We start from the raw sequence: 17,396 nt of genomic DNA, 5'->3' as shown, positions 1-17,396 counted from the left end.
GAAAATTTTTGCAATCTACTCATCTGACAAAGGGCTAATATCCAGAATCTACAAAGAACTCCAACAAATTTACAAGAAAAAAACAAACAACCCTTTTCAGGCTTCTATTGCACATTATATATATGAGAAGACACAGTTTCTCCTATGTGATATCTATTTTTGTAAACAATTGAGCTAAGTTATTATGTGATTCCATTGTACTTATCCTGCATTTAATTTAGTTTTAACAGCACAAGAGTTTATACAAGTCAAGCAGTGTCAGTGAAATGCATATCATGAGATACATGGAGGCACCAATAATCTCTTTAATGTGGAGAGATGTTTCAGCCCCCCATTTATTACCTATCTCATTCAAGGAAGGTCTTATTGAGAGGCTTCTCTGAAACAGCAGTCACAATTGATAATCCCATCGGCTTCCTACAGGAGGAGAAAACCATGAAGTGCTGCGCATTTGAGAGTCTCAGGTTTATCGGGAGACTGTGACCAAGAGATTTCACAAACAGGTGTTTTCAGGAGAAGTGTCTTCTGACTTTCTTGCAGCATTTGACACTGCCAACTGCACATACCTTTGTCTTTTTGAAACCATTATGCTCCAGAGTTTCCTTGCATCTCTGTGCCTAATTCTCTGTGTCCTTTCCTAGTCCTCTGTCTCCTCCCTCCTCATAAACAGATATTCTCCAGGATTTCTTTTAATTTCTTCCTATATAACTTACTTTAGGGTTACATTTATTTTTATATTTCCAACTATAACCCGTAAGTACAGACTTCCCTAACCATAGCAATTTTCAGATCCCAGGCCCACGTTGCCAGCTGCACTTTGGAAACATTCAGTTAATATCCTAGAACTCAGTCTTCCAAAATAAAACCCTTCTCCTCAAGTAAACACATTGCCACCTACAACCCTTCTGAGCTTTCTATTCTTATTGACACCACCGTCATCTGAGATGCCAACCTTTGAGCATATCCCCTTCTCCCCCCCTATTGATCCCACCTCTTTCGTGTCACTGAAACCCCTTAGGTCAGATTCCATGACTTCTCATCTGGATGATTAAACTTTTTTCCTATTTGGTCTTCTCCTCACAGTCTCCTCTCATTTAATGCATCCTACACACCGTCAGTGAAAAGTTCTTCCTATAGCCCAGCCCACCCAAGATATGACATTCATTCTGATCTCCCAGCCTCCAGATTTGCCCCCTCTAATTCATTCTCCAAACTGCTCCCAGAGTGATTAGGCTGCAATGCAAATTAGTGTGTGTTTCTGGTTCACTTAAAATGCTTTCAGTGGCCCTCCTTTTCCCTCGGGATAAAACCCAAACTGCTTAGCCTGGCATCACTGCCCTCTCCATGACCTTCACTCAAACCATTCCAAGATTATGGGTTCATAACTCAAATGAGTCAATGTACCCAAAGAATATGTATTTAAATACTTTCCTCCTAATATATGTTCAATAATAATAGGTTCTGACATGAATTTTTGAAAGCAGAGTCCATACTTGTCTCAGCATTCCTGGGTAGCTAGTACAATGTCCCTGGAATGAGAGATCAGGTTACTTCTCCCACTCAGAAACTACCTTTCATCTTTCTCAAGAATGTAAAATGAAGTTCAACTTCAAGAACTGTAGGATCTGATCCAAATCTACCTTTTCAGCCTTTCTGTACATTATTTCCTCTCACAAAATTGAACTTCAATTAAGTGGCCCCTCTGGCAGTCTCTGAGCACATGGTACATTTCCATGAACATAAATCTTTCAGGACCGTCTCCTCGAATGTCTACTCTCCCCATTCTCCATCAGTCAAAACACCAATTTGTCAAAGTCTACAAACTTTGAGACTTTCTGTGAGATTTTCTGTGGTTCTCTGAACTAAATTTTATCTTTATTTCTTTTTTTTTTTATTTCAATGACTTTTGGGATACAAGCAGTTTTTGACCACATAGATGGATTAATTTTACAGCAGTGAATTCTGAGATTTTAATGCATCCATCACCCGAGTAGTGCACGTTGTACCCAAAATGTAGCTTTCCAGTCCCACAGCTCCCCGACCCTCTCCCTCTCTGAAATGAATTTAATCTATCTTATGAGCTAATAAAGTGTTTCCAGTCTCTTTAGCCACTTAATTAGTTGTTTTGTTATGTTATTACATCCCTCAATAGACTATAAGTTCACTGAGAGAAAGAAAGAAAGAACACAGGCATAGATAGTCAGACATCCTATATTTGAATCCTCCTGAGCGACCTTGGGCAAACCTCCCAGCCCTTCTAACTTTCCTATTTGCCAAATAGTAATCTTTCTTATGTGGGCTTATAATTTACCAGGACACATTAAACAAAGGTACTAGTGTACTATAACAACTTACTCAACTTTATGTTCTATTTAATACCTAACAAATTACCTCACTTAATAAATATCTGATGAATGAAGGAAGAGATGAAAAAACATAGCCCTGAGGCATTTTTCTAGCTTTGGATGAGAAATAGAGATATAAATTGTTATTTAGACGTATAATATTATACCAGAAAAGTTCATTTTTTGAGCAGCCCTTTAAGCTTTATAAACTGTGGATTTAATTTAAGTTGCTTAGTTACAACATCCTGGAATGGTCAATGTAGACATTTTTCCTCTTTGAGTCTCACTATTTAGTTTGTTGGCTCCATTCCAGACTCATAACTGCATGTCTTCTCCTTAACAGAGGATCTCCAAAATAGGATAAGGCTTTTTGTTGTGGTGGTGGTTTTGTTTTTACAATTTGTTTTGTTTGCTTAAAACTTACCCAGTTAGCAGCTAAAATTTTAGAATCCCACATACTGCTTTCTATACTGCTTTCTCCTTGGTATGGTTTTTGCTTCCTGGTTTTTAGCTCCTCACTTAATTCCAGAGTTTAGGGAGACCTTTTTGTTTCCAGATATCCACAACATTCAAAAATGTCTTTTCATTTAAAGAGTTATGAGGATAATCTTCACTTAGAGAGCTTGAGCACATTGGTTTTCAGTAGTAAGTGTATTTTCTTACTTGCTGAGAATTTAGTAACTTTTCTAAATATTTGCAAAGTATGATACAGAAAGAAAGAAGAAAGTTAGCTGGAATTTTGCTCTTACTTAAACAGAGAGTGTCCAGACTGTCAAACCCCAAGTTCAGTGATCTGTTTAACTTTTTCTCTCTCACTCCTGAGCCTGCATCTCTTCCATTGTTGTGTGTACTATATAATTGGAAATAAAATAAATTAGATAGAGATAGTGTTTTTTGTCTCTTCTTGTGGAAAATTCCTTTGATAAACCAGACAGTAGTGCCTGATGATTCAATAACAGATAGCAAGGATGTTAGTTCTAAGAATACCATGTAAAAACCAATATTGTCCATGTGCTGAGTTATTAAAAGTCATATTTCTAATGTTGTTGGGCAGTCACCAAAAGAAAACTTAGCATTTCTTACTAATTCATACAGTATTATGGAAAGAGGAACAAAGTCTATAAAAGAAGCCAATAAGTGCATATATAATGACATATAGAAAAAAAATCAGCAACAGAATTCTGGTCAGCTTCTAAACTCATTAGCGTGACAGTGACATTCTCATTAAAAATAGCATAATCAGAAGCACTCTGAGGAACTGTGCCTTCTGATGTTTTACTGCAACAAAATCCTCCATTAAAAGCAACTGTGTACTCCCTTTTATCATATTTGTAAAATAAATAACCTTTGAGTAAATGGAAATATTTTCAGAAAAACTTTTGTACAAATATACAAAGGTGTCATCCTAGTTTTTACAAATCTTTAAACTGAATGACCTTGGGGATAGTCATTTCTTCCATTTCTGGTTTCCATACTGGCAAATATGGTGGAAACAACGCTGTAGCATACAGAAGAGGCTTATGCTGGAAATAGTTCTTATTAATTGGTTACTTATGTCTGGTGTAATGTGAGAGCCTATTTTAGAGTTTGACTTAGTTTGTGCTGTTTCATTGTTTTCCTTCCCATTGTAGGCAATTGGCGTCCGATTGAATGAGTTGTGCCATGGGGAAAGTGAGAGCCCAGCCAACCTTCTGGGTCTCATTTACGATGAGGAGACCAAGAGGAGACTTAGAAAGGAGGATGAGGAGGAAGACTTTTTAGATGACAGTAAGGAGACTCCCTTTACTACAAGAACCCCTGCTTGTAAGAACCTCTGCTTTAGGAGCACTTAATACTTCTCTTTTCTCCTTCATATTCTTACCACCTCCCCATGTCTTCCCACTGCGCCTTATCCCCTTTTCCCTGTGCATGGTGTAAAGCATGTGCATAAAGCCACACAGAGACAAGGCAAGAACCAGAAAGAGCAGACAGACAGGGGCAAGGAGGTGCAGGCAAGATGGAACATTTATTACTTTTTCGTCTTTGACTCTTGCTATTATACAAATATTGGTATTAGACTTCTCTGAGAAAACATCTCTGAGAGACTACAGTTGAGGAAAATTTACTGTCCTAGAAGAGATTTTTTCAGGTTTTGTGTTTCTTTTGTGTTTTTTGTGTGTTTTTGTTGTTGTTGTTGTTGTTGCTCCAGGAAACAAAATCAGACAAAATAAAATTGAATATGAAATATTTTCCAAATCAGTAAAATACTGAAAATTTTAAACAAGTATATTATAGTATTTAACATGACACTGAAATATTAAAATATTCAGAGGTTGCTAGAACTATGAATGTCTGCTGTACTGTACCTATTTATTAAATTTGGAATTGAATCTCATCATAGAAAAGTAGAGACAAAAAGATTCCTATTATATTCTTCTTCAACATCATTTTGTGCATACATGTGTTCTATACCATACAAGCTTTTGTATATATGTACCACTGCCTTTTATGGAATACAAAATTCCAGTTATAGTTATGGAATTCGTATCTTTATATGGTGAACGTATTGAGATCTCTTCCTTCTGACCTTCCCCTGTGGTTTGAAATTCAAGTTCCCTGACTACATGTTAAGAGTTGTCCTTCATTAGGTAATTCAGACCTACTGCATCGTTGCAGTCATGAAATGTAGAAGAATGGATGGAGTGTAACATTAGGCAGGACTGAATAATAATCAAAGAAAACTCTTATGATCTTCCCTTCCACGTTCCTTCCAAAGTTTTTTTTTTTTTGCATTTTTTAATCATGTTGCCCCTTCTAAGACCTTATCAAATCAGGGCAAATCTTCTTGACGTAGCCATTGACAAAACACCAAATTATTATGTCAGTCTTTCAGCCTAATAATGAAGGTTGGCCCCAAAAATATCTACAATAGCCTAAACTATCTTAGAATGAGGTTTATCCAGCAATCACAGAACCTAGGGAAGGCCCACCATAAGACCCATCTAGCCAGAGGGCATTCTAAACCACCCTGGAACTTCCAGGGGGCCCTTCAGAACAGAGAGAAGCTGAAGCAACATTGAACGCATGCATCCTTATAGGCCAAAAACAACTTGAATCCCCATTAGACTGCATAAGTGTCGTTTACCAGTATGTTATGCCTAGAATATTAGCTTTTTGTTGAGACTAGATAGAACTCAATCCTTGTTTATTAAAACAGGATATTTAATATGATAGCCATGAAAGAGCCTAGACTAAGACTAAGCTCATTGTCTACAGGACTGGTAAGAAAAGCCTGGATGATAACCTTAGGAGTGAAAAGACAGACCCAAAAGTCTATACTGAATGTCTGCTGTTCAATTATTTTTAAAAAAGTGTTGCATATCCAGACAATATTTAGTCAAATAGCCCCTATAAGGCATATATAAGATTGATATGTCTGATTTTTACTTCCACTTTCACGTCAATACACAGCTCATCTTGCATTTAAAGGCTAATTGTGGTGCAAGCAACTTTCAGGCTGGAAATTCTACAGAAGCTTGTCTTTTCCATTCTTGATGAGAGGCAAAGTCCCCAGCAACAAATTAACTCGGGAGAGAAAATGGTTTTCCTGAGAAAACAATAGCTTAAATATCTACAGAAAGACCATAATTTCCACCTATTTTCAAATGAAATCATGAAGTTTGTATTCTATTCAATTAAGAAAGCTTAACATCCAGGAAACATTTTAGAGATATTTTTAGGACTGTTCATATGTAATGATATTGTGACTGCTTGATGACTTGATTCATTTAAAATAGACAACCATTTCCTTTCTTTTATAAGAGAAAGAATTCTACATGGCTTTGATTTTTTCTGAACACTTAAATAATCAATATATTTCTGCATCATCCTGTGTCATTGGTTGTGATGACACATATCTGAGAACTAACTCTGAGAATTTAAAAAATCACTATGGTGTTACCGTGGCCATTATCTATCTTTAGAGCAAAAACTATTAGTTGGCTTCTAGTGGATACAATGCTTTACTAATTCGAAGGTCAATATTCTTCAAAGCAAAAGAGAATATTTGTACATTTCTAGTATAGCTGTGCCTCAATTTGACAGGCTAGCTTGCACAAACTGTATGATATGTGTGATCCAGTAAGTTTGTCTTGTCTGTGTTGCAGAAACACATTTGAACTACAGCTGAAACAACTTCACTGCCCTCAGAACAGCAAGACAGACATCCCTCATAAAATGAGCTGGCAGAATTTTTGTAGCTCCAAATCTAGTTCACTGCCATATACATAGTCTAAATCTGATTGAATAGCAGCGTAGAAATCTTGCAAGATTACTTCCCATTTCTGTTTTCATTAAAAGCTATTCTAGTTTAGTTGGAGCTGCATTTTGTTACTCTATGATGCTTTAAGGAAAATAATTTAGTTCTGCTTGTTCAATATTTTAATACTGAAGCACTCTGTAGAATTTGCAAAATGGAAGAAGAGAGATGCTTATGGTAGTGCATAAATCATGCTAAAGGGAATAGGTAAATTGAACTTACATAGATATAGATGAAGTCTTCATATGTAATTGGATGTTGGATATACATAGGTAACATTCTCATATGCAATTTGATTTTACACATGTGTAGCTATGTCCATCAAACTATGCATTTCTGTATTTTTTTGTTGATTTGTCTCCTTATGAAAGAACACTTTCATTTCACAGGTACTGTGAACCCCTCTAAATGTGGTTGCCCCTTTGCCTTGAAGATGGCAGCATGTCAACTTCTTCTGGAGATTACCACCTTCCTGCGAGAGACCTTTTCTTGCCTGCCCAGACCTCGCACTGAGCCTCTGGTGGTAAGTTAAAGCATGCATGTTAATAATCAGGTTACTTGGAGAGGCCAGGCATGTGTCTGGGTTTCCAAGATTCACAGTTTTCTTAAATGTTCCATGGCTAGTGTATCACATAATTTTGAAAATTCAACCAGGGGATTTTGAAACATAAAAAGAAATACTCTTTTCTTCATTACAAATAATAATAACTCCAAAGTTGATCTAGAAATCAGTGAAGGTTGTCCTACTGGATACAGTGTTTCATTGATCATTATCAATTATGCTGGGAATATCTAGGAGCTTTTAGCTTCCTTTACTCTGAAAATACGAGGAGTTTTATGGCTAATATTTTCCAGAACTCACCAACAAATTTTTTATACCAACTGCTCATAAATCTCTATAGAAATTTGCTTCTTAATGAGTGTTCTCATTTAAATTATGGTTGAAAGTACTCCAGTATTTAGTGTCTAAACATCCCCAAACGTACATTGTTATTTCTGTAGCATTTCCTGTAGATTATGGATAGACAGAAATAAGACCATGAGTGTGTGTGTGCATGCATGTGTGTGCATGCATATACACTCATGTGTGGTGTACCATGAGGGCCTGATTTGTTTAACCAATGATATAAGTATAAATACTACCCAAGAACCAGGCGCGTTCACAGAGTGTGTGGCACGGGGCACACCTTGGAGCCAATTTTCCTTCACTCCTAGTTCCCTAAGGGGCACCACGTTTCCAGTGGTTCTGTCATCACAGGCATCATCCAGCTGCAGTTGAGGAACTGGACTAACTCATTTTTTTCCTTTCTCGGTTCACATAAGACTTATGGCACTCTCCCAGAGCAATCATTACGTAAACAATCTATGTGTTACCATTTAAGCAAATTTTACAATCCACAATCTACCTCCTTTCCTCCTTTTTTTTTTTTTGAGACGGAGTCTTGCTCTGTCGCCCAGGCGTGAGAGTAGTGGCGCGATCTCGGCTCACTGTAAGCTCCGCCTCCCGGGTTCGTGCCATTCTCCTGCCTCAGCCTCCCGAGTAGCTGGGACTACAGGCGTGTGCCACTGCACCCAGCTAAGTTTTTGTACTTTCAGTAGAGACAGAGTTTCACCGTTGGAGCCAGGATAGTCTCTATCTCCTGACCTCGTGATTCGCCTGCCTCGGACTCCCAAAGTGCTGGGATTACAGGCGTGAGCCACCGCGCCCGGCCCCCCATCTTTATAGCTAGAAACATGGTATCTCTCTCATCTTCCTTTTATAGCCACAGCTTCCGCTGACTGCAGCCTGGAAAGGCTCTCCACTTTTAAGGATTTGTGATTGGGCCCATTTAGCTAGCCCAGAATAACCTCCCAATCTTAAGGTTCTCAGCCTTAATCACATCTACAAAATCCTTGTTGCCATGTGAGGCAACGTATTCACAAGGTGCCAGGGATTAGGGCATCTTTGGGGAGCTATTATTCTGTCGAGCACAGTTCCGAGCCTGATTTCTAAGCTCCTACTCTCAGTCTTAAAATGTATCACTTGTTTGCCTTCTTAGTTTCTATCTTGGGATTCTGAGCTCCTTTAGAGATTTAAAAAAATTACTTATTTATCCTTCAGTACCTAACACATCCATGCTTGATGCATGATTTTTAAATAAAAGATAAAGGCCAAAGATGCAGCCAAAACTATGGACAAAGAGTTAGAAGGTAAGGAAGATAGTTGTGGATTTGGATCAAGGCCTATGCTTTTGGAAGGTAAAGCATGTGAGGAAAAGGGGAAAAATACTATGAATTAGGAAATATTTTATTTATTTTTAAAGTCAAGAATAGCTTTGCATGGTCACAATCTAAAATTAGCATCAGATAAAGGAATCTGGCTGTTTAAGCGCAGTTGCGTATAATTCAAAATGGAGGGAGGCTTGCCGCAAGAGCAAAGCAGTGCTGGGGAGATGCCAGCACTCATGTGCTCCTCACTGGCATTTTAGGACTTGGAGAGCTGCAGACTTCGTTTGGATCCCGAGTTGGATCGGCACAGATATGAGAGGAAGATCAGTTTTGCTGGGGTCCTGGACGAAAACGAAGACTCAAAAGATTCTCTCCACAGCAGCAGCCACACTCTCAAATCAGATGCAGGAGTCGAGGAGAAGAAAGGTATGGAAACACAAAGACTCCTTCATGTTTCAGGGTTTCTCATAGGATATTTGCACTGGGGTCTAAACTACAAAATTATGTCCCCAAATTGTTAACTCCCTACAGTACTGACTGTGTAGGCTTTATGATGGAAAATCATGCTTGTTAAAAGTTGGTCTCGGCAGTCAGAGAAGCCTGGCTTCCAATTCCAGCTCAGAAACTCTCCTTATTCCATTAAAGCTGTAAGATGAACCCTTATTTTATTTACCAATAAGAAAAGAAAAATACTCCCAATTGAACTTTTACATAATACTCTCTTATCACTTAGCTTGTCTTTTATTGTTTTTTTGTTTGTTTTTGAGACAGAGTCTCACTCTGTCCCCCAGGCTGGAGTGCAGTGGCACAATCTCGGCTCACTGCAACTTCTGCCTCCTAGGTTCAAGTGATTCTCCTACTCAGCCTCCCGAGTAGCTGGGATTACAGGTGCCCACCACCACGTCCGGCTAATTTTTGTATTTTTTTTTAATTTTCCTAATATGCTTTTGTTAAAATGTAAAACATAATAAAAAGAGAAAAAATAATATTATATTTCTCAATTATCTTAACATCAATGGCATCCATTTGTACCAAATTCTTGGGGACCATTACTTAATGTAAAACTAATTTGGTAAACAGAATCTCGTTTTAAAAACTACACCTCTGCTAAACATTTGTAGGGCTAATCTCATCAATTAATAAAGCACTAGGCTTATTTAATCATTTTTATGAAACTATGAAGAGAGAAAGAACAGCTACAGTCTTTCTGCATTGCTAAATGCACATTAGAACAAGTTCCATAACTAAATGCACATTAGAACAAGTTCCATAACCATGCAATAGACCAGATATTAACCAGATGTGAAGGTTTTATATTTGATTTTTTAAATGGGAGACTACCTTATAAGTCTTCTAGTAATATAGTCAGCCTACAGGTTGCTTGTAATTTTTTCAGTAGATAAGAATGACCTAGAAAAGTTTTTATGGAACCATGTTATTTAAGAAAAAAGTGTTACAGCATTTACAGAATTTCTTTTGGCCTGGCTAAGAATGCTTTCTAGACAGTGGTATTTTAAAAATAGTTCAGTATTTTCCATCTGTACATATCATTTCCATTATAATTAACTTAAATTCACCCACTTGCATGCACATACACACCTTGGCCTAATTTGGTCTTGCATGTTTTTGTCCCTCTGTCCATAAGTCTTTTTTTAATACTTTAAGTTCTGGGATACACGTGCAGAACGTGCAGGTTTGTTTCATAGGTATACACGTGCCATGGTGGTTTGCTGCACCCATCAACCTGTCATCCACATTAGATGTTTCTCCTAATGCTATCCCTCCCCTAGCCTCCCACCCTGTGGCAGGGCCTGATGAGTGATGTTCCCCTCCCTATGTTCATGTTTCTCATTGCTCAACTCCCACTTATGAGTGAGAACTTGCAGTGTTTGGTTTTCTGTTCCTGTGTTAGTTTGCTGAGAATGATGGTTTCCAGCTTTGTCCATGGCCCTGCAAAGAACATGATCTCATCCTTTTTTATGGCTGCATAGTGTTCCATGGTGTATATGTGCCACATTTTCTTAATTTTTATGTTGTTAGTAGAGACAAGGTTTCACCATGTTGGCCAGGCTGGTCTCAAACTCCTGACCTCAGGTGATCCACCCGCCTCGGCCTCCCAAAGTGTTGGAATTACAGGTATGAGCCACCACACCCAGCTGCTTGTCTTTTATTCTTAATGAAAAAGGACTTTCAGACCTAATTAGATGTTGTTTATTATTATTACTATATATCATTCTTGTGCAATCCTATCTATCATCTATCTATCTATCTATCTATCTATCTATCTATCTATCTATCTATCTATCTATCTATCTATATAAATAAAATAAACTGGTTAAAGTTTTTGTAAACCATCGTCAACTCAGAGTTTAAATCTCTTAATTACTTTGCAACTCACAGTTATCTAATGTCTGTTTCTATATATGATAATGTCCTCTGTGCCATCACAATGTTAGTGATGCATCGTTTCTTAGACGGCTTCACAAAAGAAGTAAAGCTTTTTGTGCTAATTACTTAAGCCAACTTGCACCCATATGAAGTTAGCCCACCTTTAGTCCCTCCTCAGGAACGTTGCTAAACACATCTGACTTACCACCTCACACACCCGCCTACCCCTCACTATCACTTTGTTCCTTCGGGTTAAAAGATCCTGTCACTCTTTCTGTTTATCTTTATGCTGGTGTTTTACATTTTTCACACAGACAAGCAATAACAAAGGTGTCACAACTACTACCTGGCGCAAGTGATCATAAGATGTCATCTCTTGCATGTCAAATACTGATTTCCAGATATGTTAAAATGTGAACAACTTAAAATGGGTGAAATATAGTAACTCACTATGTGGCCTTCTCCAAGTTATTTACCTTCTAAGACACAGTTCTCTTTTCTGTAAAACTGGGTTAACACCTACTGCATTGTGATGTTGAAAACTTTTAGTAAGACGATGCAAGTGAAGCGTAAACTTAATACCTGGTGAATTATAGGTACACAATAAATAGCTATTGTTGGGTTTTTAAATATACATCATGAGCATCTAGATTAGAACCCACATAGAAAATCCTAACTATGAACTAAAGATTGCAAAGTTTTAAGTTGCCCTCTAGGGCCTCCTTTAAACTGCCAACTTCACTATTTGATTTTGCCATTTTTAAAATTCCATTGCCCTTCCATGTTTTTCCAGTGAATTTCAGTTAAAAGAACATCTGCACATTTGCTAGAAGAGTCAAAGATTATTTTATGCATTGAAGTGTTTTCTAGCATCCTACAGACAATGAGTCAATAAATTTTGAGTAACAACGAATGAATGATTCTTAGAAGGAATAGCCCTGTATAGAGAAAACACAAAATATTTAAAAGGGAATAGATATACATTGGGAAAAGTTTGAATAGTTCAAGATCAAAATGTCACGACATTCTTAAAATACAGATAATTATATATCATATTCTATTGAATTTATGGCCCAAAGAGGCCATGTTGCAGGACGGATAAGTTAAATCTTGAGCAATTTTTGAGGATGAAAAAGTATCGGCCGGGCGCGGTGGCTCAAGCCTGTAATCCCAGCACTTTGGGAGGCCGAGACGGGTGGATCACGAGGTCAGGAGATCGAGACCATCCTGGTCTACACGGTGAAACCCCGTCTCTACTAAAAAAAAAAAATACAAAAAACTAGCCGGGCGAGATGGCGGGCGCCTGTACTCCCAGCTACTCGGGAGGCTGAGGCAGGAGAACGGCGTAAAACCCGGGAGGCGGGGCTTGCAGTGAGCCGAGATCGCGCCACTGCACTCCAGCCTGGGCGACAGAGCGAGACTCCGTCTCAAAAAAAAAAAAAAAAAGAAAAAGTATCAAATCAATATTTTTTCAAATATTACTTACTTCAGACAATTATACTGCATGTGATGAGAAGCTTCTCTCTTTTAAACATATCCCAAAGAGATTTTAATTTAGAAGGCAGTCTTTTGTCATTCAAAGTTATTATGCTAATTGTATTTAAGATAGTAGATAATTACTGATATTACACGATTAAACTTCAGCAGAGTAAATTTTACACCATTTTATAAAATAAAATATCTGATTAATTTTAAGAACACTTTAATTTGATGATTATTATTTATGTAAATTGGCTTTAATATTTCAACACTCAAATGCTCAATATTTTTTCTACTCACAGAATGGTTATGTTAATATATGCAAGTTGTTTAATAAAGAATGGAAAACTGGAGCTATTATATATGTATCTCCATAAAATGTCCTTAATCAGTTGACAAAAATCTTCCCAAAGATTCCTAAATATTCCTTAATCCATTTGACAAGCTGTCAGCTACTGAAGCCTATGTGCAAATGAAGACAATAGAGACACTGCTAATTACAGTTTTTAAAATTTTATACCATTTGGTTTTATAAAACCTGAAAATGCCAGTTCTTGAAATAAACACCCTGAGGACAATTCAGATTCTACCAGGAAAAATTCAAGTGAAATAATTATTTAGAATAGTAGGAGATGGGTCGGAAATGTAATGCAAAGGGCAAACAGGATCTGGTAGATGTGGTTAGAAATCCTATGATATTTTGAAATACACAGCCAACAGGACTTGCTAATTGATACAATGTGAGGTGAAAGAAAAGGCCAAAGATGTTTTATCCAATTTAGATGGATTTGTTTCACTTTTGTACTAGTTCTTGTTGTCATGGAGATAAAGGCTACAATTCAATGCTGCACAATCTCAACTGATGTTTTTCATGTACAATACCAAATATAAATTCTAACTGCTGTGCCCCTTGTAAATAACCAATGCCACAATTCTGAACTGTAATTTTTCAGTGCTATAGGATATCTCCAACTATCCTTTTTGGTGGAACAAGCTCTCAAAATTAAATTTCTTTCTGATTACATTAATTTGGGTTTATTTTGCTGCATGTGTAGGCCAAAAAGTGTCATAAAATTGGGCAAAGAATATTTGTACCTCCGTAAAAATCTAAGAATTATCTGTTTAATATTTTCTGTACTTCTGAATCTACTTAGACATGAAATTGCACTTGTAGTCATTAAAAAATTTTAATTATATTCTGTTTCAAACATGTTTCAGATAGGTGATAAAGTCTCAACTAAACATAAAAATAATATTGAAAAATATAGTGTGTGCTTTGTGCCATAATGAAAATGCAGCATTATGGTTCATAATCTTTGTGGGATTTGTCTAACTGTGCTGCAAGAAATTCCATCCAGATGTGAAATTCTACTCAGATGTGTTCAGGGAGCTCCATGGGGCCTTTACCAGCTGCATGGTGATAATTTTATTCTTTCTCTATCACAACAGTAAATCAGAACTTTCACATTGTTCAGGAGAAAGTCTTCTGACCTCCTTTAAATGGCGTTAAAAGTATACATTTAGCTAACGTTTTAGTTACACGAGTTCTGTCACAGTCACATATTAACTCTCTCATGAATGAGAAACCTGAAACTAACATGCAAACTTTCTGATTGGTACTTTTAAAATGTTAGTAACTGTGCCTTAAACGATTAGTAAGAAATCTTGTTCATGTCTTAAGAAGCTAAGCTTATAAAACTGGCTCCTTCCTGATAATGGACTTTAAGCCCTAAAACTTACTTTATCTCACCCTTATAAAATCAATGTTTGACAACACCAAATCTTCAAAAGAAAAGGAAGGTATGTATATGACTATGGGAAATAAGGATACTGTTGATTTAAATAAAGATAGGCTCCAAGTTTAAATGCATTTCTTTTACTCTTTTATTTTCCTCAGTAATTACTATTTCTTCCAGAAGACTAAAGATGAATAATGCATATTCTTCTTGGTATGCATAGACTGTTATAAGATTGGCTCAGGGGTTTGCACCATTTGGAATCACATTTCACCCAGCCTTTTGACTGAGAGGAGGATAGTAGGAAATCATTAGGTACATTGAAAATAGAGCCATTTCACACTCATGCTCACCCGAAGCACCCCAGTGAAAACAGATTGTTTAGTGCCTTTTCTGAGGAGCAGAGTGGAAGCCACTGCTGACTGTTGCAGAGAGAAGCACCTTTGGTTCTTATTTCTGAATGAGGTATTCCAAAATGAAGGGGTTTACGTGACAGCTTACGGAAGTCTGTAAGTCCCATTCTGAAAGGAAAGCAAAAACAAATGGTTTGCGGTTCTCTTGAATCAAGGAATCCTGTGATACAAGTGTACTAATATTCCTAGTTGGTGCTGCCCCAAAGGCACACTCATGCTTGTGAAACCTGGGCCAGAAAGAGAGCAGGTCGTTCCCAGTTCCGATGAGCTTTGTGTCCAAGAAAGAAGCTGCACCAGCCCTTCCTGGTGGGTCCTGCAGGACGGGGGGCTTGGGAGAAGCTCCTTGTTCAGAGTGCTCATCCAGGCCAGCAGAGGCGGCTGATCAGGGACAAGTTGGGGAGAGATGGATATAACACTGGCTGGGGAACACTAAGGGGGAAAAAGCCCTATTTTATTCTTTTAATACAGTTCCCAGCAGGAAGATCAGGATAGGAGGTTCTCGTCTGCTCCAGATTAAAGGAACCCGCAGTTTCCAGGTGAAGAAGGGGGGTTCCTTGTCCAGCATTCGCCGGGTCGGCAGCTTAAAGAGCAGCAAGTTATCACGGCAGGACTCAGAGTCTGAGGCTGAGGAGCTGCAGCTGTCCCAGAGCAGGGACACTGTCACTGACCTAGGTAACATAGAGGAGTGGGGTGTGCAGGGACGTGGGGGGTAGGAAGACAGGGCCCAAGTCCTGAAACAAGCTGAAGTCCATTTTCTTACACATAAATAGATGGAGGGCAGACCCATAGGGTAGACAAGCTTTTCAGCCTGCAAACTATACTACCCTTGCTAGAGCAAGGCAGCTGAAGCCTTGATGTCCATACAAGTCACTGGAGAGGCTTGTTAAAATGCAGATTCTGATTCAGCAGATCTGGGGTGGGGATCTGAGATTCTACATGTTTAACAGGCTTTCTCGTGGAGCCGATGCTGCTGATTCAAGGACCACACTTTGAGCAGCAAGGATGTGGAGTATACGTTAGAGAAAGAAAACACTTTAATGACAAGGACAGTCTTTGAAATTCAGATACTTGTGTATTCATTCTTTTGATCAGAACCTTCAATGTCAAATATAGTAATTCCCTTGGGGAGGACTACCTAAAGATTCTCTATATTTTAAAGTCTCTATTTAACAATTTAAACAACCAAAATATCAGAGAGTTAAGATAGTCTAGACCTGACAATGAGTGATCTTCAACAAGTCATTTAGCTTCTCAGGGATTTGTTTTCTCTGACTACACAGTGAGAATAATTCTTGCCTACAGTGCAAGGATGCTGTAAAGATAAATTAGAAAATGACCATAAAATGTGTCAAACACCTGAGAATGAACTTAATATATAGTCAAAGCCTGAGAGTTATAGATTGTCACTGTAGGCTCTAAAGAAATTCCAAATACCAAAATACAGCAGCCCAAAATATGGGCCCTAATTAGTATCTTAATAGACAAGCAAAAGGTACAGTAGGCATGAAAATAGAATTCACCAGCTGCCTAACATTAAATATTAGGTAAAAGTTGAAGCACATTCACTTTGCCATTCAGTCTGTGTATGCAAGGCAAAATAGAAAGCTCTCCTTACTAGGTAAGTAGTTTCAAAAGTCAGCAAGAAGTGTGGATAAATTATCGATCAAGTCTGCTGAAATAAAAGCTGAGTATATTTCATCAAAGAAGGTTTAAAATAGAAAATGCTTCTGTATCCACCCACCCTCGCCTTTGAAAATAGCTGATTTATGCATTACTTAAGATTCAGCTTATTTCCTAAGGAGACATTTTTTAAAAAGTATGTATGACTTCTTTTGTTATAAGTCTGAAGCTAGAGCATTATCATCAGTTAATTTGGGGCAAAATTACTGCAATTAATTATTTAAATTGATCTATTTATCCTGACCAATTGAGTCAAAATAGCCAGGTTGAAGACATTGTTTTGTCATTAAAAAGATCCATAAAAGTTTGTAGATTTGAGGGGAAAGCTTTGTTATGTAGTGTACCAAGTGGGGAATTCTTGAGAGATATCTCCTTTATACTTTGCCATAGAGAGGAGTTTGGACACAAGGGCTGTCCACAGTTGGACATAATTGCATCCAAATTCCCTTAGTTTTTCATAGGTACCTGCCCATCTTTGACATAGCTCTGGCAGCAAAGCCTGGTGGCTAGAGTAATAGCACTAGCTGCAGTCACAGAACAATGGAGACAGCAGTCACTGTGAGGCAGGTTAGTTGCTGTCCCTCCTTAAATACACCTGCAAGGTCTGGTCAGTCTGGAATGGATTTGGGCACACTCAATCAATAACTGGCTCATCTCAGCAATTCAAGGACTTGACTCTGTTTTTTTTCTCTGCTCCCATCTCTCAAAATGGAAGCCACCATAACAGAGATCATAAATGTCTTTGAAATTGCCAGTTCAGCTGATGATGAAAGGGACAGCTCCTGTTAATATTCCTCCAAGTCAGTGCTATGCCCTGTAACCCACTGGGCCATGGTAGTCTGCCCTAGGA

The 17,396-nt window shown here is 37.9% G+C and overlaps 1 protein-coding gene across 2 annotated transcripts in view; it reads left to right on the top strand.

Annotated features, from left to right (window-relative positions):
* The window catches only part of UNC80 (unc-80 homolog (C. elegans)), a 230,726-nt gene that overhangs the window by 110,210 nt on the left and 103,120 nt on the right, over positions 1–17,396 (top strand). For both annotated transcript variants that reach the window (XM_011932342.1, XM_011932341.1), the window contains exons 24-26: positions 3,977–4,112; positions 7,032–7,165; positions 9,111–9,276. In XM_011932342.1, the coding sequence (XP_011787732.1) occupies positions 3,977–4,112; positions 7,032–7,165; positions 9,111–9,276 (436 nt within the window). The remainder of the gene's footprint in view (positions 1–3,976; positions 4,113–7,031; positions 7,166–9,110; positions 9,277–17,396) is intronic.

Source organism: Colobus angolensis, unplaced genomic scaffold, assembly GCF_000951035.1.
Source record: "Colobus angolensis palliatus isolate OR3802 unplaced genomic scaffold, Cang.pa_1.0 Scaffold95, whole genome shotgun sequence".
NCBI classification, from domain to species: domain Eukaryota; kingdom Metazoa; phylum Chordata; class Mammalia; order Primates; family Cercopithecidae; genus Colobus; species Colobus angolensis.
This window is presented reverse-complemented; position numbering and strand designations above follow the sequence as displayed.